Below are 27,588 nucleotides of genomic sequence, written 5' to 3'. Positions count from 1 at the left end.
GCACTTTTGGGAGAATGGTGGAAAATTCCTTTAAAAACACACTCCGCAACCTTGTGGACAGCCTTCGTGGAAGAGTTGAAGCTGTGATAGCCGTCAAAGGTGGACCGACGTCATTTTGAAGCCTATGGTTCATATGTGGGTCAAGGCAGGTGGCCTTTCCCCGAGAAAGGCCACAATAGTCACGATAGAGGGAAAGGTGAATGCGGCAATGCGCAGAGACTTCCCGGACGGGAACCTTCCAACCTGGTGGAACCTGAGTGGTACCGCAAAACGGAACCGTGCCAAGCTTGTGACCTTTGCCAAAGGTGAGTCAACAAAGTATTGAGCTTTTGCACATTTGAGGTTTTTTTTATTTTAAAAATGAAAAAAAACAATTTTCACAGTCATCATGGGTTATTGTTTGTAGAATTTTGAGGAGAAAAATGAATGCGTTCCATTTTTGAATAGACGTGAGTGTGTTGGAGCACAGATGGTCCCACCGAGTGACTTTTATTTTGAGAATGTCGTCCTTTCCTCTATTAGTCGCAACCCAAAAATGTCCAGGAGGTGATTCACGCGCTTGGCCGTCACACATTTTGCCGACGCGGCGGCTGCACGTGTGCATGGGCGGGATGTCATCTGGCGTTGGAGGAGAGACGGATCGAATCCGGCGACAGAATGCGAAGGGGGAGGGACAGGTGGCGCACGGATAAAAAACCGGCTCACTCAAAAGCCTTCCTTGGTTCCTAATTCCTCGCTCTTCACTTTGACGTCATTCTGAAACCCCGCCCACTTTTCAGAATATTACGGGGTCCCCCCGAGCCTCTATGACAGAATATTTATTCGTGCACTAAACTAGGGTTGTACTAGTATAGTAACGAGGTACTGATGAAGCAAAAACGGTACTATATACTCTGTTTGAAAAGTACCTTTTGGTGACATTGCTGGTTTTTAACCAGCAGAGGAGCATGTTCGGCAGCACGCACGCACCGAGTACTTACAAGCGGACACAGCGTGTAGACAGAAAAGGGAAAACGGACGCATTAATGGTGTAAAAAGTCAAGATAAAGGTGAAGTTGTAGCACTGAAACACCCTCAGGTTGAAGTGTCCGCCCTGAAATGTGTAGGTCGTGACGGAGCTAGATATCTTTTTAAACCCTAGTCATATTTTAAAACAGCTAAGTGTTGGCCATGCGTAGACCTTGAAGGTTGGAATGTAACGAGGAGCCATAACACTCTTCTTATCTCAAATGTCCCGGGCTTAGAAGGAGAATAGATATGGGAATTCGCTCTGGAGAAGGAGGAGGGGGAGGGGGGCGAGTGAGAGAGGGTAAAAGGCGAAACTCCCGTAGTATTGTCGGATCAACTAGGGCGATGCGATTTGAATGTGTCGTGCACAGATTTGGTCTCCCAAAGCTTTGGTAATAAAATATCAAGATAAGCTACTCGGTCTGGGATTCATCTAAAACCAGCTTATGTGTCATCAAATGAACCTGGGGGGGCGACCAGGAGAAGATCAGACCTGGTCAGAACGCAACAGTCGCGAGTTCAAACCCCGGCCGAGTCATACCAAAGACTATTAAAAAAAATGGGAGCCGATACCTCCCTGCTTGGCACTCAGCATCAAGCGGACAATAGTGCCCTCTATAGGCCAATAGTGCCTTCTATTAGGCCAATAGTGCCCACTATTAGGTCAATAGTGCCCTCTATTAGGCCAATAGTGCCCTCTATTAGGCCAATAGTGCCTTCTATTAGGCCAATAGTGCCCCCTACTAGGTCAATAGTGCCCTCTATAGGCCAATAGTGCCCTCTACATGCCAATAGTGCCCTCTTAATAGTGCCCTCTATAGGTCAATAGTGCCCTCTATAGGCCAATAGTGCCCTCTATAGGTCAATAGTGCCCTTTATTAGGTCAATAGTGCCCTCTATAGGTCAATAGTGACCTCTATAGGTCAATAGTGACCTCTATAGGTCAATAGTGCCCCCTATAAGCCAATAGTGCCCTCTATAGGTCAATAGTGCCCCCTATAGGCCAATAGTGCCCTCTATTAGGTCAATAGTGCCCTCTATAGGCCAATAGTGCCCTCTATAGGCCAATAGTGCCCTTTATTAGGCCAATAGTGCCCTCTACTAGGTCAATAGTGCCCTCTATAGGTCAATAGTGCCCCCTATAGGCCAATAGTGCCCTCTATTAGGTCAATAGTGCCCTCTATAGGTCAATAGTGCCCCCTATAGGTCAATAGTGCCCCCTATAGGCCAATAGTGCCCTCTATAGGTCAATAGTGCCCTCTATAGGCCAATAGTGCCCTTTATTAGGTCAATAGTGCCCTCTATTAGGTCAATAGTGCCCTATAGAATGGAATAGAATGGACTTTATTCTCATTATATTTGCATAAAACGAGATTAAAGACTCCAACTTAAGGTGCGGTAGTGGAACAAATATGGGGTGACATAAATAACACAATAGGCCAATAGTGCCTTCTGTAGACCAATAGTGCCCTCTATAGGTCAATAGTTCCCTCTATTAGGTCAATGGTGCCTTCTATTAGGTCAATAGTGCCCTCTATAGGCCAATAGTGCCCTCTATAGGTCAATAGTTCCCTCTATAGGCCAATAGTGCCCTCTATAGGTCAATAGTCCCCTCTATAGGCCAATAGTGCCCTCTATAGGTCAATAGTTCCCTCTATAGGCCAATAGTGCCCTCTATAGGTCAATAGTGTCCCTTATTAGGCCAATAGTGCCCTCTATAGGTCAATAGTTCCCTCTATTAGGTAAATTGGTGCCTTCTATTAGGTCAATATGGCCCTCTATTAGGTCAATAGTGACCTCTATAGGCCAATAGTGCCCTCCTACAGGCCAATAGTGCCCTCTATAGGCCAATAGTGCCCTCTTAATAGTGCCTTCTTTAGGCCAATAGTGCCCTCTATAGGCCAATAGTGCCCTCTTAATAGTGCCTTCTATAGGCCAAAAGTGCCCTCTATAGGCCAATAGTGCCCTCTTAATAGTGCCTTCTATAGGCCAATAGTGCCCTCTATAGGCCAATAGTGCCCTCTATAGGCCAATAGTGCCCTCTATAGGCCAATAGTGCCCTCTATAGGCCAATAGTGCCCTCTTAATAGTGCCTTCTATAGGCCAATAGTGCCCTCTATAGGCCAATAGTGCCCTCTATAGGCCAATAGTGCCCTCTTAATAGTGCCTTCTATAGGCCAATAGTGCCCTCTATAGGTCAATACTGCCCTTTATTTAGGCCAATAGTGCCCTCTATTAGGCAATAGTGTCCTCTAATAGGTCAATAGTGCCCTCTTAATAGTGCCCTCTATAGGCCAATAGTGCCCTTATTAGGCCAATGGTGCCCTCTATAGGACAATAGTGCCCTCTACATGCCAATAGTGCCCTCTTAATAGTGCCCTCTATAGGCCAATAGTGCCCCTTATTAGGCCAATAGTGCCCTCTATAGGCCAATAGTGCCCTCTATTAGGCCAATAGTGCCCTCTAATAGGCCAATAGTGCCCTCTTAATAGTACCTTCTATAGGCCAATAGTGCCACTTATTAGGCCAATGGTGCCCTCTATAGGACAATAGTGCCCTCTACATGCCAATAGTGCCCTCTTAATAGTGCCCTCTATAGGTCAATAGTGCCCTCTACATGCCAATAGTGCCCTCTTAATAGTGCCCTCTATAGGCCAATAGTGCCCTCTATAGGCCAATAGTGCCCTCTGTAGGCCAATAGTGCCCTCTATAGGCCAATAGTGCCCTCTATAGGCCAATAGTGCCCTCTATAGGCCAATAGTGCCCTCTACATGCCAATAGTGCCCTCTTAATAGTGCCCTCTATAGGCCAATAGTGCCCTCTATAGGCCAATAGTGCGCTCTATAGGCCAATAGTGCCCTCTACATGCCAATAGTGCCCTCTTAATAGTGCCCTCTATAGGCCAATAGTGCCTCTTATTAGGCCAATAGTGCCCTCTATAGGCCAATAGTGCCCTCTAATAGGCCAATAGTGCCCTCTTAATAGTACCCTCTATAGGCCAATAGTGCCCCTTATTAGGCCAATGGTGCCCTCTATAGGACAATAGTGCCCTCTACATGCCAATAGTGCCTCTTAATAGTGCCCTCTATAGGCCAATAGTGCCCCTTATTAGGCCAATGGTGCCCTCTATAGGACAATAGTGCCCTCTACATGCCAATAGTGCCCTCTTAATAGTGCCCTCTATAGGCCAATAGTGCCCTCTACATGCCAATAGTGCCCTCTTGATAGTGCCCTCTATAGGCCAATAGTGCCCTCTATAGGCCAATAGTGCCCTCTATAGGCCAATAGTGCCCTCTACATGCCAATAGTGCCCTCTTAATAGTGCCCTCTATAGGCCAATAGTGCCCTCTATAGGCCAATAGTGCCCTCTATAGGCCAATAGTGCCCTCTATAGGCCAATAGTGCCCTCTACATGCCAATAGTGCCCTCTATAGGCCAATAGTGCCCTCTACATGCCAATAGTGCCCTCTTAATAGTGCCCTCTATAGGCCAATAGTGCCCTCTATAGGCCAATAGTGCCCTCTATAGGTCAATAGTGCCCTCTATAGGCCAATAGTGCCCTCTATAGGCCAATAGTGCCCTCTACATGCCAATAGTGCCCTCTTAATAGTGCCCTCTATAGGCCAATAGTGCCCTCTATAGGCCAATAGTGCCCTCTATAGGTCAATAGTGCCCTCTATAGGCCAATAGTGCCCTCTATAGGCCAATTAGTGCCCTCTACATGCCAATAGTGCCCTCTTAATAGTGCCCTCTATAGGCCAATAGTGCCCTCTATAGGCCAATAGTGCCCTCTATAGGCCAATAGTGCCCTCTATAGGCCAATAGTGCCCTCTATAGGCCAATAGTGCCCTCTACATGCCAATAGTGCCCTCTTAATAGTGCCCTCTATAGGCCAATAGTGCCCCTCTATAGGCCAATAGTGCCCTCTATAGGCCAATAGTGCCCTCTATAGGCCAATAGTGCCCTCTACATGCCAATAGTGCCCTCTTAATAGTGCCCTCTATAGGCCAATAGTGCCCTCTATAGGCCAATAGTGCCCTCTATAGGCCAATAGTGCCCTCTATAGGCCAATAGTGCCCTCTATAGGCCAATAGTGCCCTCTATAGGCCAATAGTGCCCTCTATAGGCCAATAGTGCCCTCTATTAGGCCAATAGTGCCCTCTATAGGCCAATAGTGCCCTCTATAGGCCAATAGTGCCCTCTATTAGGCCAATAGTGCCTTCTGTTGACGCTCAGCATCAAGGGTTTGAATTGGGGGTTAAATCACCAAAAATAATTCCCGGGCGCGACCACCACTTCTGCTCACTGCTCCCCTCACCTCCCAGGGGGCGAAACAGGGGGACTTTAACTTTTAACTTTAAGACATGGCTAGCTAGCTAGCGGCTAACATCCATCCGCAGTCGGGCAGCGTTTTAGCGACTTTTAAATCACTAATCCTGGTGTCCATGGCGACAAAGTAAGTTTCATACAAGTAGCATTATCACTGGAGGACGAGGAATGGCTAAACGTGCTTCACTACACACCGTAGGAGGACACAATAGCTCACCGGCATCACAATGTAAACAAACGCCATGGGTGGATCCACGCCTGACATCCACTGTAATGATACCAAGTACAAGAGCGTATCTAGTCGATACTGCTATGATATCATTGATGTTTTTTATCGTCACAAAATCTTTTTTCCTTTTAAAAAAATCATATTATGTTTATAAAGTCAGTAAATATGTCCCTGGACACAGGAGGACTTTGCATATGACCAATGTATGATCCTGTAACTACTTGGTATCGCATCGATACCTGAATGTGTGGTATCGTCCAAAACTAATGTAAAAGTATCAAAGAAGAGAAGAACAAGTGATTATTACATTTTAACAGAAGTGTGGATAGAACATGTTAATAAGCAGATTTTTAACAGTACATGAACGAGTAGATTAATAAACAATTTTTTACAGTTGTCCCTGGTAATGTCGATAAATGACACAATATGTTACTGCATACTATTTAGGAGTCAAATACACTTTGGTAATGGTACCGGTACCAAAAATATTGGTATTGGGACAAACCCTAGTTGGCTTACAGTTGTTACTGTTTATTAACAGGAGAGTAGTAGCAGATCAAACCACTGCTTATTTATCCTGATTCTTTTTTTTAAATATTTTTTACTCAATGTGCCCTAAAATTTTTGTTCAAATAAAGATGCTAATGATTTTCTTCGTCCTTTATTTAGAAAAGTATCCAAATACATTTTGGTATAGGTACCAAAATATTGGTATCGACACAACCCTACTTGGGATCAAAATTGTTGGCTCTATGGTCCTCTGGCGGCATCTAGTGGTCGAGGGGTGAAATGACACCTGTTAATGGGACTTGCGTGTGTTTTCAAAAGTGAAATGCTTGGGATTTCCTTTTGGTTTCCATAGCAACGGCTTTAAAAAGAACAGGTTGACAGCATATCTAAAAAAATAATGCAAGGGAGTCAATGGGGGGCCAAAATAATAATAATAGCCTGCGCTAAAAATAATCAATTTGTGAGATGATGGATTTTTCTTAAATGTATCATTTGACTGCACTAATTAGGACGAAAAAATAATGTTTGTTTTAAATTAAGAACACTTAATTCATGTACTTCTGACTTATTTTGAGGGCCCTGGAAGATTGTTGGAATAATTATTAATTATCACACAACTCTTATCCTTAAAGGCAGTTGCTATGGTTATTATCAATTGTGCTGAAGTCGTACTTTTCTATATGTGCAAAAGGACATCGTCTCCTATCAGTGTTTGTGACGCAGAGACAGGTCGATATCACGAGCGTCAGCACATTTGCATTTCATGAATAGTCATATATTGTATCTAACTGGGGGGCTGCCGAGACTACCCCCCTACCTTCCTCAGGGACCTCCCGAATAAATAGAGGCGCACCTGGGACTGTTACTTTAGACCGTAGGTTGGATCTGTAACTAAGAGTACAGCCCAAAAACGTCTCTCCGCATTGAGCTAAATTGAACTCTGTCTCTGCACGATTCCTTGCTTCTTGTCTGTTTAATAGACGTCATCAGCGTTTGAAGCTGACATCTTCTTGGTCCTTCGAGCCGGACTCCAACACATCTGACGATTACAGTAAAATCAGAAGACCGTGGCAAACATCTCCCATTGAGGAGCTGCTTTAAACCCGGGACAAGAGGAAGGAACGCAGATTTCAGCAAGTCTGTCTTTGCCTGATTCCTTGCTTCTGGTCTGTTTAATAAATGTCATCAGCGTTTGAACCTGGCGACGTGAAAATTTGGACACCGAACGATGCGTCTTTGAGTCAACTGTTTGCCCTTCAGAAAATGAGAGTGGAAATAAACGCCCTGCAACGCTCAGAAGGTGAGGTCGAACCGTCACGAAGGACGAAGACGACGCTTTGAACCCTGCAGCTTATAAAATGGTGCGGCTAATTAGCGTTTAAAACCGTTTTTGACAAAAAAATACACCGGCGTGGCGCAGTGGGAGAGTGGCCGTGCGCAACCCGAGGGTCGCTGGTTCAATCCCCACCTAGTACCAACCTCGTCACGTCCGTTGTGTCCTTGAGCAAGACACTTCACCCTTGCTCCTGATGGGTGCTGGTTGGCGCCTTGCATGGCAGCTCCCTCCATCAGTGTGTGAATGTGTGTGTGAATGGGTAAATGTGGAAGTAGTGTCAAAGCGCTTTGAGTACCTTGAAGGTAGAAAAGCGCTATACAAGTACAACCCATTTATTTTATTTATTTATTGCTTTTAAGCGCCGTCCAACGGGCGTAGTTCTAGTGTTTGGCCACACGGTGGCAGCCACCCGCGTTACTACCTAAAACAACGGAAGCGAAACGTCGTCATTTCTTGTTTACGCTGACGAAGTCAAGTCCGGTGTGTTCGGTTGAGAGTAGAACACTTCCGGTATTGTATTTCAGATTAAAAAAACACGATTTAAATCCTATTTATAAGTGGGCTCTAAACGGCATGGTTCAACAATTCATATATTGTTTTATTTATTTTAATCTATATAAAGGAGTATTTTGTTATTTATATGTGCCTCGCAGTGAGATTTAACACTCGCATACGTTTATTGCGAAAGTACATCCGGTTGTGCACCAGCTCGCGTTGTCCACTTTGACGTGCGGCTTGAGGCGGCTCCGACAAGGCCGCTAATGCTGGTCTTCTGCGGGCCGTGCGGCTAACAATCTCCCGCCATGACACCGCGGTGCTTCTGAGGCGGACCCCCGCTTTCACGCCCGCTCTGGTCTGGTTCTCTCCGCGCTCCGCAGACGCCAGAAATGAGCTCGGGGGACGCCGAGGAGCCGCGGGACAGGCCCGGCGGTGGCGGCGGCGACAAAGAGCCCGACACGGACGGCCCAGACCACGACGGCCCCCGGAGCTGCTCTCCTTTGCCGCCGGGGACTAGCGAGACCGCGCCGCCCTCGTCGGAGGAGCCAGCCGCCGGGCCTCGGCCTGAGACCGGCGGGGGCTCAGACGCTGGCCGGACGAGGAGCCTGTTTTCCCTGGATTCAGAACAGGTCCATTAGGCGGGGCGTGTTTGTGGACCCGGTCCGGGACAACTTCCAGACAATGACCAGCTTGTACGGCTCCATGAACCCGGCCGCCGACTCGGTCAACCTGAGCACCAAGACCCACGGAGCCGTGTTCAACCTGGAGTACTCCCCGGACGGGTAAGTCACCCGGAGAGACCCCCTTAGTGCGGCCCGGAGCATCTTCACAACCTGCCGTTGGAAGTCAATTCTTTGACATTTTTTTTTATTTTATTTTTTTTTTAATTCTCACTAAACTCACATTTTCATTTGGATTAATCACAGTTTATTACTTAATTGTGTGAATGCTCCAAAACATTCACACATATGGTTTTCCACACAAAATTCATCTATTTATAGTGTGAACGCCCCCAAAAAATTCACATATGGTTTTCTACATCAAAATACTTATATTTATTGTGTGAATGCTCCAAAACATTCACACATGTTTTTCTCCACCAAAATTAATCTATTTATAGTGTGAACGCCCCCAAAAAATTCACATATGGTTTTCTACATCAAAATACTTATATTTATTGTGTGAATGCTCCAAAACATTCACACACATGTTTTTCTCCACCAAAATTCATCTATTTATTGTGTAAACTCCCCCCAAAAAATTCACATATGGTTTTCTACATCAAAATACTTATATTTATTGTGTGAATGCTCCAAAACATTCACACATGTTTTTCTACACCAAAATTCATCTGTTGTGTGAATGCTCCCCCCAAAAAATCACATATGGTTTTCTACATCAAAATACTTATTTTTATTGTGTGAACGCTCCCCCCAAAAAATCACATATGGTTTTCTACATCAAAATACTTATATTTATTGTGTGAACGCTCCAAAATATTGACACATTGTTTTCTACACCAAAATTCATCTATTTATCGTGTGAATGCTTCGAAACATTCACACACGTTGTTTTGTACACCAAAATTCATGGATTTATTGTGTGAACGCTCCAATAAAATCACATATGGTTTTCTACATCAAAATACTTATATTTATTGTGTGAACGCTCCATAATATTGACACATTGTTTTCTACGCCAAAATTCATCTATTTATAGTGTGAACGCCCCCAAAAATTCACATATGGTTTTCTACATCAAAATACTTATATTCATTGTGTGAATGCTCCAAAACATTCACACATGTTTTTCTACACCAAAATTCATCTGTTGTGTGAACGCTCCCCCCCAAAAAATCACATATGGTTTTCTACATCAAAATACTTATTTTTATTGTGTGAACGCTCCCCAAAAAAAAATCACATATGGTTTTCTACATCAAAATACTTATTTTTATTGTGTGAACGCTCCCCAAAAAAAATCACATATGGTTTTCTACATCAAAATACTTATTTTTATTGTGTGAACGCTCCCCCCAAAAAAATCACATATGGTTTTCCACATCAAAATACTTATATTTATTGTGGGAACGCCCCATAATATTGACACATTGTTTTCTACGCCAAAATTCATCTATTTATCGCGTGAATGCTCAAAACATTCACACACATTGTTTTGTACACCAAAATTAATGGATTTATTGTGAGAACGCTCCAAAACATTCACACACATGGTTTTGTACACCAAAAATTTAATCAGTTTATTCTGTGAACACTCCAGAACATTCACACATTTTCTACACCAAAATGCATCTATTTATTGTGTGAACGCTATAAAATATTCACACATGGTTTTCTACACTAAAATTCATCTATGTATTGTGTGAATGCTCAAAAACATTCACACATATGGTTTTCAACACAAATTCATCTATTTGTTGTGTGAACGCTCCCCCAAAAAATTCACATATGGTTTTCTACATCAAAATACTTATATTTATTGTGTGAATGCTCCAAAAACATTCACACATGTTTTTCTACACCAAAATTCATCTATTTATCGTGTGAATGCTCCAAAACATTCACACACTGTTGTTTTGTACACCAAAATTCATGGATTTATTGTGTGAACGCTCCAATAAAATCACATATGGTTTTCTACATCAAAATACTTATATTTATTGTGTGAACGCTCCATAATATTGACACGTTGTTTTCTACACCAAAATTCATCTATTTTTCGCGTGAATGCTCCAAAACATTCACACACATTGTTTTGTACACCAAAATTCATGGATTTATTGTGTGAACGCTCCAATAAAATCACATATGGTTTTCTATATCAAAATACTTATATTTATTGTGGGAACGCTCCAAAATATTAACACATTGTTTTCTACACCAAAATTCATCTGTTGTGTGAACGCTCCCAAAAAAAAATCACATATGGTTTTCTACATCAAAATACTTATATTTATTGTGTGAACGCTCCATAATATTGACACATTGTTTTCTACACCAAAATTCATCTATTTATCGTGTGAATGCTCCAAAACATTCACACACGTTGTTTTGTACACCCAAATTCATGGATGTATTGTGTGAACGCTCCAATAAAATCACATATGGTTTTCTACATCAAAATACTTATATTTATTGTGTGAATGCTCCAAAACATTCACACGTTTTTCTACACCAATATGCATCTATTTTTTGTGTGAACGCTCCCCCCCAAAAAATCACATATGGTTTTCTACATCAAAATACTTATATTTATTGTGTGAACGCTCCAAAATATTGACACATTGTTTTCTACACCAAATTCATCTATTTATCGTGTGAATGCTCCAAAACATTCACACACATTGTTTTGTACACCAAAATTCATGGATTTATTGTGTGAACACTCCAATAAAATCACATATGGTTTTCTATATCAAAATACTTATATTTATTGTGGGAACGCTCCAAAATATTAACACATTGTTTTCTACACCAAAATTCATCTGTTGTGTGAACGCTCCCCAAAAAAATCACATATGGTTTTCTACATCAAAATACTTATATTTATTGTGTGAATGCTCCAAAACATTCACACATGTTTTTCTACACCAAAATGCATCTATTTTTTGTGTGAACGCTCCCCCCAAAAAATCACATATGGTTTTCTACATCAAAATACTTATATTTATTGTGTGAACGCTCCAAAATATTGACACATTGTTTTCTACACCAAAATTCATCTATTTATCGTGTGAATGCTCCAAAACATTCACACACGTTGTTTTGTACACCCAAATTCATGGATTTATTGTGTGAACGCTCCAATAAAATCACATATGGTTTTCTACATCAAAATAATTATATTTATTGTGTGAATGCTCCAAAACATTCACACACGTTTTTCTACACCAAAATTAATCTATTTTTTGTGTGAACGCTCCCAAAAAAAATCAGATATGGTTTTTTACAGCAAAATACTTATATTTATTGTTTGAACGCTCCGAAATATTGACACATTGTTTTCTACGCCAAAATTCATCTATTTATCGTGTGAATGCTCCAAAACATTCATACACATTGTTTTGTACACCAAAATTCATGGATTTATTGTGTGAACACTCCAATAAAATCATATATGGTTTTTTACATCAAAATACTAATATTTATTCTGTGAACACTCCAGAACATTCACACATTTTCTACACCAAAATGCATCTATTTATTGTGTGAACGCTATAAAATATTCACACATGGTTTTCTACACTAAAATTCATCTATTTATTGTGTGAATGCTCAAAAACATTCACACGTATGGTTTTCAACACAAATTCATCTATTTGTTGTGTGAACGCTCCCCAAAAAAATTCACATATGGTTTTCTACATCAAAATACTTATATTTATTGTGTGAATGCTCCAAAACATTCACACATGTTTTTCTACACCAAAATTCATCTATTTATCGTGTGAATGCTCCAAAACATTCACACACATTGTTTTGTACACCAAAATTCATGGATTTATTGTGTGAACGCTCCAATAAAATCACATATGGTTTTCTACATCAAAATACTTATATTTATTGTGTGAACGCTCCATAATATTGACACGTTGTTTTCTACACCAAAATTCATCTATTTTTCGCGTGAATGCTCCAAAACATTCACACACATTGTTTTGTACACCAAAATTCATGGATTTATTGTGTGAACGCTCCAATAAAATCACATATGGTTTTCTATATCAAAATACTTATATTTATTGTGGGAACGCTCCAAAATATTAACACATTGTTTTCTACACCAAAATTCATCTGTTGTGTGAACGCTCCCCAAAAAAATCACATATGGTTTTCTACATCAAAATACTTATATTTATTGTGTGAACGCTCCATAATATTGACACATTGTTTTCTACACCAAAATGCATCTATTTATCGTGTGAATGCTCCAAAACATTCACACACGTTGTTTTGTACACCCAAATTCATGGATGTATTGTGTGAACGCTCCAATAAAATCACATATGGTTTTCTACATCAAAATACTTATATTTATTGTGTGAATGCTCCAAAACATTCACACATGTTTTTCTACACCAAAATGCATCTATTTTTTGTGTGAACGCTCCCCCCCAAAAAATCACATATGGTTTTCTACATCAAAATACTTATATTTATTGTGTGAACGCTCCAAAATATTGACACATTGTTTTCTACACCAAAATGCATCTATTTATCGTGTGAATGCTCCAAAACTTTCACACACATTGTTTTCTACACCAAAATTAATGTATTTATTGTGTGAACGTTCCAAAACATTCACATATATGGTTTTCCACACCAAAATTCATGTATTTGTGTGAACGCTCCAAAACATTCACACATTGTTTTCTACACCAATATTTATTTATTGTGTGAATTCTCCAAAACATTCACACATATGGTTTTCTACCCCAAAATTCATCTATTGTGTGAACCCACCAAAACATTCACACATTGTTTTCTACTCCAAAATTCATCTATCTATCATGTGAACGCTCCAAAACATTCACACATGTGGTTTTCTACAGGAAATTCATATATTTGTGTGAACGCTCCAAAACATTCACACATTGTTTTCTACATCAAAATCTGTGTATTTTTTTGTGTGAATGCTCCAAAACATTCACACATATGGTTTTTGTACACCAAAATTACATTATTTATTCTGTGAACTCTCCAAAACATTCACACATTGTTTTCTACACCAAAAATGTAATCTGTTTATTCTGTGAACGCTCCAAAACATTCACACATTGTTTTCTACATCAAAATCTGTGTATTTTTTTGTGTGAATGCTCCAAAACATTCACACATATGGTTTTTGTACACCAAAATTACATTATTTATTCTGTGAACTCTCCAAAACATTCACACATTGTTTTCTACACCAAAAATGTAATCTGTTTATTCTGTGAACGCACCAGAACATTCACACATTTTCTACACCAAAATTCATCTATTTATTGTGTGAATGTTCCAAAACATTCATATATTGTTTTCTACAGGAAATTCATACATTTGTGTGAACGCTCCAAAACATTCACACATGGTTTTCTACACTAAAAATTGTGTATTTGTGTGAACGCTCCAAAACATTCACACATTGTTTTCTACACCAAAATTCATGTATTTATTGTGTGAACGCTCCAAAACATTCACACATATGGTTTTCTACACCAAGATTTGTTTGTGTGAATTCTCCGAAACATTCACACATATGGTTTTCTACACCAAAATTCATGTATCTATTGTGTGAATGCTCCAAAACCATCATACGTAGTTTTCTACACCAAAATTAATCTATTTATTGTTTGAATGCTTCAAAACATTCACAAATATGTTTTTCTACACAAAAATTCATGTATTTATTGTGTGAATGCTCCAAAACATTCACCCATGTTTTTGCACAGAAAATTCATCTATTTATTGTGTGAACGCTCAAACATTCACACATGGTTTTCTACACCAAAATGTGTGTATTTGTGTGAACGCTCCAAAACATTCACACATATGGTTTTCTACACCAAGATTTGTTGGTGTGAATTCTCCAAAACATTCACACATATGGTTTTTTACACCAAAATTCGTGTATCTATTGTGTGAATGCTCGAAAACCTTCACATGTGGTTTTCTACGCCAAAATTAATCTATTTATTGTTTGAATGCTTCAAAACATTCACAAATATTGTTTTCTACACTAAAATTCATGTATTTATTGTGTGAATGCTCCAAAACATTCACACATGATTTCCGAGACAAAATTAATCTATTTATTGTGTGAACGCTCCGAAACATTCACCCATGTTTTTGTACACAAAATTCATCTATTTATTGTGTGAACGCTCCAAAACATTCACACATTTTCTACACCAAAATTCATGTATTTATTGTGTGAACGCTCCAAAACATTCACACATATGGTTTTCTACACCAAGGTTTGTTTGTGTGAAATCTCCAAAACATTCACACCTCTGTTTTTTTACACCAAAATTCATATATCTATTGTGTGAATGCTCCAAAACCATCACACGTAGTTTTCTACACCAAAATTTATTTATTTGTTGTTTGAATGCTTCAAAACATTCACACACATGGCTTTCTACACCAAAATTAATGTATTTATTGTGTGAATGCGCCAAAACATTCACACGTGGTTTTCGAAACAAAATTAATCCATTTATTGTGTGAACGCTCCGAAACATTCACCCATGTTTTTGCACACAAAATTCATCTATTTATTGTGTGAACACTCCAAAACATTCACACAAGGTTTTCTACACCAAAATGTGTGTATTTGTGTGAATGCTCCAAAACTTTCACACATGGTTTTCCACACCAATATTTGTTTGTGTGAATTCTCCAAAACATTCACACATATGTTTTTTTACACCAAAATTCATGTATCTATTCTGTGAATGCTCCAAAACATTCACAAATATGGTTTTATAGTACACTAAAATTCATGTATTTGTGTGAATGCTCCAAAACATTCACACATGGTTTTTCGACACCTAATTCATCTATTTATTGTGTGAACGCTCTGAAACATGCACCCATGCTTTTCTACACAGCTTTCAACAATGAGTTATATATATATATATATCCGCCTGAAATCAGCTTAGATAGACTCCAAAGGGTGAAGCGGTAGGAAATGGATGGATGGATGAGCAATATTTTTTATATAAACTAAAAAAAGAAATCTTTAAATTTTACTTCAAAAACTGGCAGCTCAGTCACCAGAATTTTACGATAATTTTTTTTAACAGCATATAAAAAAATTTAATAAATAAAATGGGATGGAAAAACAATACCAGTTTGTTTTTGTTGGTTTTTTACCGTAAAATCCTGTTTTAATGTTTTATTGTTAGTTTTTACTGTTTTGCTGTATATGGAAAAAAACAGTATCAAAGTTGATTTTACGTTAAAAAACTCAGTCGGCTGAATTTAACCCTAAAATCTATTTTACAGTCTACAATTTGATTAATAATTTGTTTTTAAAACATTAGTCAAGCAGATATTTAAGTACAGTATTTATCTTTCTTTATTTTTTTTTTAAATAAAACTTTTTTGGAATATGTATATAATATGGTATTTTGATTTTGATAATTATGCATTTTAAAAGCTGTATCCTGCAGTGCATGATTTTTCATGTCAAAAGGTTAAAAAATATATTAAAGCTCGGTGCTTAACGTCTCATTTTGTTCACTTTCTATACAAGCTAACTGATAGCATGCTAACATAAGCATGATATTTTTTTTTTAGCTAAATTTACTTCCGTTTAACCCAGGGTCATATATCTCGGTAGGTCACACTTGTTAACTGTTAGCATGCAAATGTTAGCAAGCTAATATTAGCATGCTAACTTTTTTTGCTGTTTTTTTTTTGCCAGTTTTTTCTCTACTTCCGCCCGCATACACCTTACAGCCGTGTTACTTGATATATGAGACATGCTAACTGTAAGCACGCCATTGTTAGCACACATGCTAAGTGTTACATTTTAGTGTAAGCATGCTAATGTTTTAGGCTAGCACTGTAGCTCATTTTGTACACTCACACATAAAACTCACGGCACCGCTTTAAAAGTAGGCTAGCTTCCGAAGACCCAGGAAGTTGGCAATTACCCCTTCCTTCAAAATAAAAGTTTTGTAAAAACCCGTCACCTTTTTTCTAACATTATCTCCTCTGAGCACGTTTGTTGTGTCGGCTTCAAACTCGCAGAAGAGAGAGATTGAACCCTTCGGATGAAAAGTTGCTAAAAGAGTTTTAATAACTGCTCCGGTTTTGATTTTACGAGCCTTCAAAGAAATGCTGCGCTGATGCCGCTGCGCTGCTGCTGTCTCAAGATGGTTGCTTAAAAGCAGGAAGCACCAGCGTGACCACACAATGCAGAGAAGGTAGGTAATGTGCGCCAGGGCACAGAAAGCAGGCCCGTCAAAATTTCCGCGGAAATTTTTCTAGCTGTTCTTAGTCTCTTAAACGATTTCAATGTTGAATCTGAATAAACATTTCCAGCATATTAAAATGACAAAATGTACGCGTGTGATTCTTGCAGATCGGTGCTGACGGTGGCCTGCGAGCAGACCGAGGTGCTGCTGTTCGATCCCGTCTCCTCCAGGCACATCAAAACCCTGACGGAGGCCCACGAGGACTGTGTCAACAACATAAGGTTGCCTTTCTTTTCGTCCGTATCCAAGTCGTTGTGTTGTTTATGAAAGGCCCACGGTTGTGCCACCTGGCTTTTTAACGACGTTCCTAGAAGTCAAACGTTGAAACAACACGCTTTTTGACAACGTTGGGTTCTGGCGTTGATTTGACGTTGAATTTTGGTCGTAATGTTGTAATTAGGGACCGAATGTCCCTTTGGGACAGAGGACCCTATTGTATTTCTAAGGTTTTATTATTATTATTATACCGCCGCCTCTTTGAGGTGAAAATTTGACCCCCTTAACATGCTTCAAAACTCACCAAATATAACACACATCAGGACTGGCGAAAATTGTCATCTAATCAAAGAAACAAAATACAAAATTGCGCTCTAGCGCCCCCTAGGAAGAAACACAGAAAAAACTGCTCTTGGGAAGAAAACACAGACACAACTGCTTGTAACTTCCGGTAGGAATGTCGTAGAGACATGAAACAAAAACCTCTATGTAGGTCTCACTTAGACCTACATTTCATTCGTTTACATCCTTCAGCAAAAATCAACAGGAAGTTGGCAAAACCCCCTTCAAAACAAAAGTTTCCTAAAAAAATGTCATTTTTGCCTCTTTGAGCTGTAATTTGACCCCCTTAAAATGCTTCAAAACTCATCCAACTGGCAAAAATTGCCATCTAATAAAAAACCAAACCCCAGAACTCTAAATTGCGCTTGAGCGCCCCTTAGGAACAGAACACAGACGTGTTTCATGTCGTAGAGACATGAAACAAAAACTTCTATGTAGGTCTCACTTAGACCTACATTTCATTCATTGACACCCTTCAGCAGAAATCAACAGGAAGTTGGCAATTACCCCTTCAAAACAAAGGTTTTGTAAAAACCCGTCACCTTTTTTCAAACATTATCTCCTCTGAGCGCGTATTTTGTGTCGGCTTCAAACTCGCACAGGAGAGAGATTGAACCCTTCTGGTTAAAAGTTGCGCAAAGAGTTTTTTCTAACTGCTCCGGTTTTGATTTTACGAGCCGCTGCCGTCTCAAGATGGCCGCTTAAAAGCAGGAAGCACCAGCGTGACCACACAATGCAGAGAAGGTAGGTAATGTGCAGGTAAAGATATGTTGACTGGGTGAAAGAAGGAGGCACCAGTTTGACTCCAGGATACAGAGAAGGTAGGTAATGTGCAGGTAAAGATATGTTGACTGGGTGAAAGAAGGAGGCACTAGTTTGACACCAGGATACAGAGAAGGTAGGTAATGTGCAGGTAAAGATATGTTGACCGGGTGAAAGAAAGAGGCACTAATTTGACTCCAGGATACAGAGAAGGTAGGTAATGTGCGGGTAAAGATATGTTGACTGGGTGAAAGAAGGAGGCACCAGTTTGACTCCAGGCTACAGAGAAGGTAGGTAATGTGCGGGTAAAGATATGTTGACTGGGTGAAAGAAGGAGGCACCAGTTTGACTCCAGGATACAGAGAAGGTAGGTAATGTGCGGGTAAAGATATGTTGACTGGGTGAAAGAAGGAGGCACCAGTTTGACTCCAGGATACAGAGAAGGTAGGTAACGTGCAGGTAAAGATATGTTGACTGGGTGAAAGAAAGAGGCACTAATTTGACTCCAGGATACAGAGAAGGTAGGTAATGTGCAGGTAAAGATATGTTGTCTGGGTGAAAGAAGGAGGCACTAATTTGACTCCAGGATACAGAGAAGGTAGGTCGCTTTAATGTGGTAGTTTTTGTTGTTTTTGGCAAATACCACAATAATGTCGTAGCGTGAAATGTAGATAGCGTTCCATCGCTGGTTGGGTCCTCTAAAAGTACCAAATTCTTGCCATACCCAAGCAGGTCCAAGACTGTGATGTCTGAGCTTTAAAAGGCAGCGGACCTGACATGACCTGGGTGTGGATTGTGTGCCGCCGCAGGTTCTTGGACAACCGCCTGTTCGCCACCTGCTCCGACGACACCACCATCGCCTTGTGGGACCTGAGGAAGCTCAACTCCAAGGTCTGCTCGCTGCACGGCCACGCCAGCTGGGTGAAGAACATCGAGTACGACACCAACACCCGCCTGCTGGTCACCTCCGGCTTTGACGGCAACGTCATCACCTGGGACACCAACAGGTGTGAGAGTCCAGTCCATTGTGGATCTAACATAATAGTGAAAGTCCAGTCCATAGTGGATCTAACATAATAGTGTGAGAGTCCAGTCCATAGTGGATCTAACATAATAGTGAGAGTCCAGTCCATAGTGGATCTAACATAATAGTGTGAGAGTCCAGTCCATATTGGATCTAACATAATAGTGTGAGAGTCCAGTCCATAGTGGATCTAACATAATAGTGTGAGAGTCCAGTCCATAGTGGATCTAACATAATAGTGTGAGAGTCCAGTCCGTAGTGGATCTAACATAATAGTGATAGTCCAGTCCATAGTGGATCTAACAGTATAGTGATAGTCCAGTCCATAGTGGATCTAACAGTATATTGAGAGTCCAGTCCATAGTGGATCTAACAGTATATTGAGAGTCCAGTCCATAGTGGATCTAACAGTGTATTGAGAGTCCAGTCCATAGTGGATCTAACAGTATATTGAGAGTCCAGTCCATAGTGGATCTAACAGTATATTGAGAGTCCAGTCCATAGTGGATCTAACAGTGTATTGAGAGTCCAGTCCATAGTGGATCTAACAGTATAGTGATAGTCCAGTCCATAGTGTCTACATGACATATTTCTGCTCATACCCTTAATAGATCAGTCCGATACAACATTTCCATGTTGATAACTTAAAAAATGAATAATAATAAAAAATACTTCCCTCCATCAAAAGGTAAAAATAAAGATAAAGGCATCATGAAATGACAAAAAGCTTACAAGTTTATTGTGAAAGTCGCTTCCTAACATTTCCACTGACAGACTCTTCACAGGATCCAAGCTTGCAAGTTTTAACAAAGTTTTAATGATCATAAGTTTTTATCCAAAAGTTTTCTCTCGCAAAATATGACTTTTCAGTCCTCTCTCCTTTCCTGCTCCCGGACGCTTACTGTCAAAGACGACAGATGATTAGATTAACGAGTACAACTTGTGGAATCTAATCACCTGCCAGCTGTGTCTCGCCGTCAGCGCATACTACCCGATGGTGCTCGTCCTCAGCACCATGGACAGCGGCGGTGACTTTTGCTCATGCAAGCACGCTGGCCCCATTAAAAAAAAAAAAAAAACTGTATGTGTATTGTTGCGTTCTGACCCATTCTTCCTTCGATCAATACCCCCAGTTTCTTTTATGACGCATAAGCTGGTTTTTTAAATCAATCAGAGACAGAGGTTGCTCATTTTGATATTTTTATTACCAAAGCGCTTTGGGAGATCAATCTAGATACAACATTTGATCTAATCCTAAAATGGCAGTTTCTCCCTCCTCACTCACTCTCACCCGCCCCTCTTCTTCTCCTCCCTACTTCGGACATTTGAGATAACAGATAGTTATGTCTTCATTCCAACATTCCAAATTCAAGGTCGATGTAAAAGGCTCTCACTTTAGTTATTCTAAAATCTGACGAGGAAATCCAAAGACAACCAAATCCAACAGTATGCAAGAAAAGAGTGTTTGCCTTGGTGCCCTAAAATACGAGCCCTCCTTTAGGGCAACGCTTGCCTTGTCCTTAAAAAGTCAAAAAACGAGGCCTGGTTCTCTGGTCCAGATTCACAGAGGACGGCTGTCCCCACAAGAAGTTCTTCCACACCAGATACCTGATGAGGATGCGTCTGACGCCGGACTGCTCCAAGATGCTCATCTCCACCACCTCGGGGTATCTGCTCATCCTCCACGACCTGGACCTCACCCAGTCCCTGGAGGTGGGCAGCTACCGCATGCTGCGAGCCCGCCGCACGCCCCTCACCTCAGGTCGGCCCCTCAATCCCGTCTTTTCACTCCTTTTTTCTGAGGGGTCGAGGAGTTTGACATTTTTGTTAAAATGTGTAGATGGCGGCGCTCTGGCTTCCCGGGCAGCTGGACCTCGCCAGGGGAACGACTCCAGCAAGCTCCACCCCCACAGGGAAGGTGAGTCGCCCACATTCTGGCTCACTGAAACTGTATTGACAAGTCGGGAAAACCAGTTGTACATGTCAACAAGCTACGGTGTGTTCAAGGACCGCCAAAATTAGTAGGACAAAATACCAAATACTGTCACTAGTGACGCATGTTCGACATAAACAGTTGGATTTTTAACAATTAGTAAGGTTTTCACACAGTATAAAACGTTTGGTGGACAAAATGATACAAAGGAAGGGCTTTCTGTGGCAGTGTCGGAGAAAGTTGTACATGTCAACAAACTGCGGTGAGTTCAAGGACTGCCAAAATTAGTAGGACACAATACTCTCATTAGTGACGCATGTTTGATAGAAACAGTTGGATTTTAAAAAATAAGCAAGTTTTTCACACAGTATAAAACGTTTGGTGGACAAAATGATACACAGGAGGGGTGGCGTTGAACACGTCTCTGTGGCAGCCTCGGAGAAAGTTGTACAAAATTAGTCGGACAAAAATACCAAATACTCTCATTAGTGACGCATGTTTAATATAAACAGAGGGATTTTTAACAATTAGGAAAGTTTTCACACAGTATAAAATGTTTGGTGGACAAAATGAGACAAAGGAGGGGTGGCGTTTAACACGTCTCTGTGGCAGCGTCGGAGAAAGTTGTACATGTAAACAAACTACGGTGAGTTCATGGACCGCCAAAATTAGTTGGACAATACACTAAATACTCTCATTAGTGACGCATGTTCGATATAAACAGTTGGATTTTTAACAATTAGGAAGGTTTTCACACAGTATAAAACGTTTGGTGGACAAAATGAGACAAAGGACGGGTGGCGTTAAGCACGTCTCTCTGTGGCAGCGTCGGCAAGTTGTACATGTCAACAAGCTACGGTGTGTTCAAGGACCGCCAAAATTAGTAGGACACAATACTCTCATTGGTGACGCATGTTAGATAGAAACAGTTGAATTTTTAACAAATAGAAAAGTTTTCACACAGTATAAAACGTTTGGTGGACAAAATGAGACAAAGGAGGGGTGGCGTTAAACACATCTTTCTGTGGCAGCGTTGGAGAAAGTTGTACATGTCAACAAACTACGGTGAGTTCAAGGACCGCCAGAATTAGTCGGACAAAATACCAAATACTGTCATTAGTGACGCATGTTTAATGTAAACAGTTGGATTTTTAACAATTTGGAAAGTTTTCAAACGGTATAAAACGTTCGGTGGACAAAATGAGACAAAGGACGGGTGGCGTTAAGCACGTCTCTCTGTGCCTGCGTCGGCAAGTTGTACATGTCAACAAGCTACGGTGTGTTCAAGGACCGCCACAATTAGTAGGACACAATACTCTCATTAGTGACGCATGTTTGATAGAAATAGTTGGATTTTTAACCATTAGGAAGGTTTTCACACAGTATAAAACATTTGGTGGACAAAAGGAGACAAAAGAGGGTTGGCGTTTAACATGTCTCTCTGTGGCTGCGTCGGAGAAAGTTGTACATGTCAAACTACGGTGGGTTCAAGGACCGCCAAAATTAGTAGGACACAATACTCTCGTTAGTGACGCATGTTTGATATAAACAGTTGGATTTTTAACAATTAGGAAGGTTTTCACACAGTATAAAACGTTTGGTGGACAAAATGATACAAAGGAAGGGCTTTCTGAGGCAGCGTGGGAGAAAGTTGTACATGTAAACAAACTATGGTGAGTTCAAGGACCGCCAAAAATAGTAGGACAAAATACTCTCATTAGTGACGCATGTTTGATAGAAACAGTTGGATTTAAAAAAATAAGCAAGGTTTTCACACAGTATAAAACGTTTGGTGGACAAAATGATACAAAGGAGGGGTGGCGTTAAGTGTGTCTCTGTGGCAGCGTCGGAGAAAGTTGTACAAAATTAGTCGGACAAAATACCAAATACTCTCATTAGTGACGCATGTTTGATACAAACAGTTGGATTTTTAGCAATTAAGAAGGTTTTCACACAGTATAAAATGCTTGGTGGACAAAATGAGACAAAGGTGGGGTGGCGTTTAACACGTCTCTGTGGCAGTGTCAGAGAAAGTTGTACATGTTAACAAACTACGGTGAGTTCAAGGACCGCCAAAATTAGTAGGACACAATACTCTCATTAGTGACGCATGTTTGATAGAAACAGTTGGATTTTTAAGAACTAGGAAGGTTTTCACACAGTATAAAACGTTTGGTGGACAAAATGAGACAAAGGAAGGGCTTTCTGAGGCAGCGTCAGAGAAAGTTGTACATGTAAACAAACCATGGTGAGTTCAAGGACCAGAGAAAATTAGTTGGACAAAATTTCAAATTCTCTCATTAGTGACGCATGTTCGATATAAACAGTTGGATTTTTAACAATTAGGAAGGTTTTCACACAGTATAAAACGATTGGTGGACAGAATGATACAAAGGAGGGGCTTTCTGAGGCATCGTCGTAGAAAGTTGTACATGTAAACAAACTACGGTGAGTTCAAGGACCGCCAAAATTAGTAGGACTAAATACCAAATACACTCATTAGAGACGCATGTTTAATATAAACAGTTGGATTTTTAACAAATAGAAAAGTTTTCACACAGTATAAAACGTTTGGTGGACAAAATGAGACAAAGGAGGGGTGGCGTTGAGCACGTCTCTCTGTGGCAGCGTCGGAGAAAGTTGTACATGTCAACAAACTACGGTGAGTTCAAAGACCGCCAAAATGAGTCGGACAAAATACCAAATGCTCTCATTAGTGATGCATGTTTGATAGAAACAGTTGGATTTTTAACAATTAGGAAGGTTTTCACACAGTATAAAATGTTTGATGGACAAAATGATAAAAGTTTAGTTTTTTGGTGGAAACACAAATGGATCTTTAATTACCTGGGAAAGATGTTATCAGATTAGGCTTTTTGATGGACTTGTGTCCTTGTCCCCCGCAGGCATTTCTCCCAGGAACAGCCTGGAGGTCCTGACTCCTGAGATCCCGGGTGAGAGGGACCGGGGCAACTGCATCACCTCCCTGCAGCTTCACCCCAAGGGCTGGGCCACACTCATCCGCTGCTCCAGCAACATGGACGACCAGGAGGTGAGGACCCTGGCACACATTCAGATCACTTGAAAAACCTTATTAGAGTCTTATAATGACTAGCCTACTATCAAAATGACTTTAAAAGCCTCATTTAAGTGTTATAATGACTAGCCTACTATCAAAATGACTTTAAAAGCCTCATTTAAGTGTTATAATGACTAGCCTACTATCAAAATGACTTTAAAAGTCTTATATGAGTCTTATAATGACTAGACTACTATCAAAATGACTTTAAAACCTTATATAAGTCTTATAATGACTAGCCTACTATCAAAATGACTTTAGAAACCTTATATAAGTCTTATAATGACTAGCCTACTATCAAAATTACTTTAAAAGCCTTATATAATTGTTAGAATTGCTAGCCTACTATCAAAATGACTTTTAAAGTCTTATTTAAGTCTTATAATGACTAGCCTACTATCAAAATGACTTTAAAAGCCTTATATGAGTCTTATAATGACTAGCCTACTATCAAAATGACTTTAAAAGCCTTATATGAGTCTTATAATGACTAGCCTACTATCAAAATGACTTTAAAAGCCTTATATAAGTCTTATAATGACTAGCCTACTATCAAAATGACTTTAAAAACCTTCTATAAGTCTTATAATGACTAGCCTACTATCAAAATTACTTTAAAAGCCTTATATAATTGTTAGAATTGCTAGCCTACTATCAAAATGACTTTTAAAGTCTTATTTAAGTCTTATAATGACTAGCCTACTATCAAAATGACTTTAAAAGCCTTATATGAGTCTTATAATGACTAGCCTACTATCAAAATGACTTTAAAAGCCTTATATGAGTCTTATAATGACTAGCCTACTATCAAAATGACTTTAGAAACCTTATATAAGTCTTATAATGACTAGCCTACTATCAAAATTACTTTAAAAGCCTTATATAATTGTTAGAATTGCTAGCCTACTATCAAAATGACTTTTAAAGTCTTATTTAAGTCTTATAATGACTAGCCTACTATCAAAATGACTTTAAAAGCCTTATATGAGTCTTATAATGACTAGCCTACTATCAAAATGACTTTAAAAGCCTTATATGAGTCTTATAATGACTAGCCTACTATCAAAATGACTTTAAAAGCCTTATATAAGTCTTATAATGACTAGCCTACTATCAAAATGACTTTAAAAGCCTTATATAAGTCTTATAATGACTAGCCTACTATCAAAATGACTTTAAAAACCTTCTATAAGTCTTATAATGACTAGCCTACTATCAAAATTACTTTAAAAGCCTTATATAATTGTTAGAATTGCTAGCCTACTATCAAAATGACTTTTAAAGTCTTATTTAAGTCTTATAATGACTAGCCTACTATCAAAATGACTTTAAAAGCCTTATATAAGTCTTATAATGACTAGCCTACTATCAAAATGACTTTAAAAGCCTTATATGAGTCCTATAATGACTAGCCTACTATCAAAATGACTTTAAAAGCCTTATATGAGTCTTATAATGACTAGCCTACTATCAAAATGACTTTAAAAGCCTTATATGAGTCTTATAATGACTAGCCTACTATCAAAATGACTTTAGAAACCTTATATAAGTCTTATAATGACTAGCCTACTATCAAAATTACTTTAAAAGCCTTATATAATTGTTAGAATTGCTAGCCTACTATCAAAATGACTTTTAAAGTCTTATTTAAGTCTTATAATGACTAGCCTACTATCAAAATGACTTTAAAAACTTATATGAGTCTTATAATGACTAGCCTACTATCAAAATGACTTTTAAAGTCTTATATGAGTCTTATAATGACTAGCCTACGATCAAAATTACTTTAAAATCCTTATATAAGCTTGATAATGACTAGCCTACTATCAAAATGACTTTAAAAGCCTTATGAGTCTTATGACTAGCCTACTATCAAAATGATTTTAAAAACATTATATGAGTCTCATAATGACTAGCCTACTATCAAAATGACTTTTAAAGTCTTATATGAGTCTTATAATGACTTGCTTACTATAAAAATGACTTTAAAAGCCTTATGAGTCTTATAATGACTAGCCTACTATCAAAATGACTTTAAAAACCTTATATAAGTCTCATAATGACTAGCCTACTATCAAAATGACTTTAAAAGCCTTATATAAGTCTTATAATGACTAGCCTACTATCAAAATGACTTTAAAAGCCTTATATAAGTCTTATAATGACTAGCCTACTATCAAAATGACTTTAAAAGCCTTATATAAGTCTTATAATGACTAGCCTACTATCAAAATGACTTTACAAGCCTAATATAAGTCGCATAATGACTAACTTACTCTAAAAATGACTTTAAAAACCTTATATAAGTCTTATAATGACTAGCCTACTATCAAAATGACTTTTAAAACCTTATATAAGTCTTACAATGACTAGCCTACTATCAAAATGACTTTTAAAACCTTATATAAGTCTTATAATGACTAGCCTACTATCAAAATGACTTTTAAAACCTTATATAAGTCTTATAATGACTAGCCTACTATCAAAATGACTTTTAAAACCTTATATAAGTCTTATAATGACTAGCCTACTATCAAAATGACTTTAAAAGCCTTATATAATTGTTAGAATTGCTAGCCTACTATAAAATGACTTTAAAAACCTTATATAAGTCTTATAATGACTAGCCTACTATCAAAATGACTTTAAAAGCCTTATATAAGTCTTATAATGACTAGCCTACTATCAAAATTACTTTAAAAGCCTTATATAATTGTTAGAATTGCTAGCCTACTATCAAAATGACTTTTAAAGTCTTATTTAAGTCTTATAATGACTAGCCTACTATCAAAATGACTTTAAAAACTTATATGAGTCTTATAATGACTAGCCTACTATCAAAATGACTTTAAAAGCTTTATATATGTGTTATAATGTCTAGCCTACTATCAAAAAGCCTTATATAAGTGTTATTATAGTAAATGGGTTGTGACATTGTGACGCCGGTGTGTAGTGAAGCACGTTAAGCTATTCCCCCTCCTCCAGTGATAATGGTACTTGTAAGAAACTGACCATATATTGGTCATATTCAAAGTCCTCAGGGATGTATTTCCTGACTTTATAAACATATTATGATTTTTATTTTTATTTTACGAAAAACTTTTTTGATGCTAAAAAAAATATCGATGTATCATAGTAGTATCGACTAGATACTCTCTCGTACTTGGTATCATTACAGTGGACGTCAGGTGTGGATCCACCCATGGCGTTTGTTTACATTCAGGCGCGCTAGCTTTTGTTAGCGGTGTTAGCATGTTTAGCTATTGCTCGTCCTCCAGTGATAATGATACTTGTAAGAAACTGACCACACGTTGCTCATATTCAAAGTCCTCA

At 39.2% G+C, this 27,588-nt stretch overlaps 1 protein-coding gene across 1 annotated transcript in view; it reads left to right on the top strand.

Annotated features, from left to right (window-relative positions):
• The first annotated feature begins 8,124 nt into the window (after nucleotides 1-8,124).
• wdr32 (WD repeat domain 32) overlaps nucleotides 8,125-27,588 on the top strand; it is a 20,778-nt gene continuing 1,314 nt past the window's right edge. Inside the window, 7 exon segments of the mRNA XM_061885980.1 lie at nucleotides 8,125-8,524; nucleotides 8,526-8,692; nucleotides 17,007-17,120; nucleotides 19,029-19,226; nucleotides 20,803-21,005; nucleotides 21,084-21,161; nucleotides 24,083-24,228. Coding sequence (XP_061741964.1) covers nucleotides 8,300-8,524; nucleotides 8,526-8,692; nucleotides 17,007-17,120; nucleotides 19,029-19,226; nucleotides 20,803-21,005; nucleotides 21,084-21,161; nucleotides 24,083-24,228 — 1,131 coding nt within the window. The 5' untranslated portion in view covers nucleotides 8,125-8,299.

This window comes from Nerophis ophidion, linkage group LG24 (assembly GCF_033978795.1).
Source record: "Nerophis ophidion isolate RoL-2023_Sa linkage group LG24, RoL_Noph_v1.0, whole genome shotgun sequence".
In the NCBI taxonomy this organism is placed as follows: Eukaryota; Metazoa; Chordata; class Actinopteri; order Syngnathiformes; family Syngnathidae; genus Nerophis; species Nerophis ophidion.
Note: the sequence above shows the minus strand (reverse complement) of the source record. Positions and strands in the feature narration are given on the sequence as shown.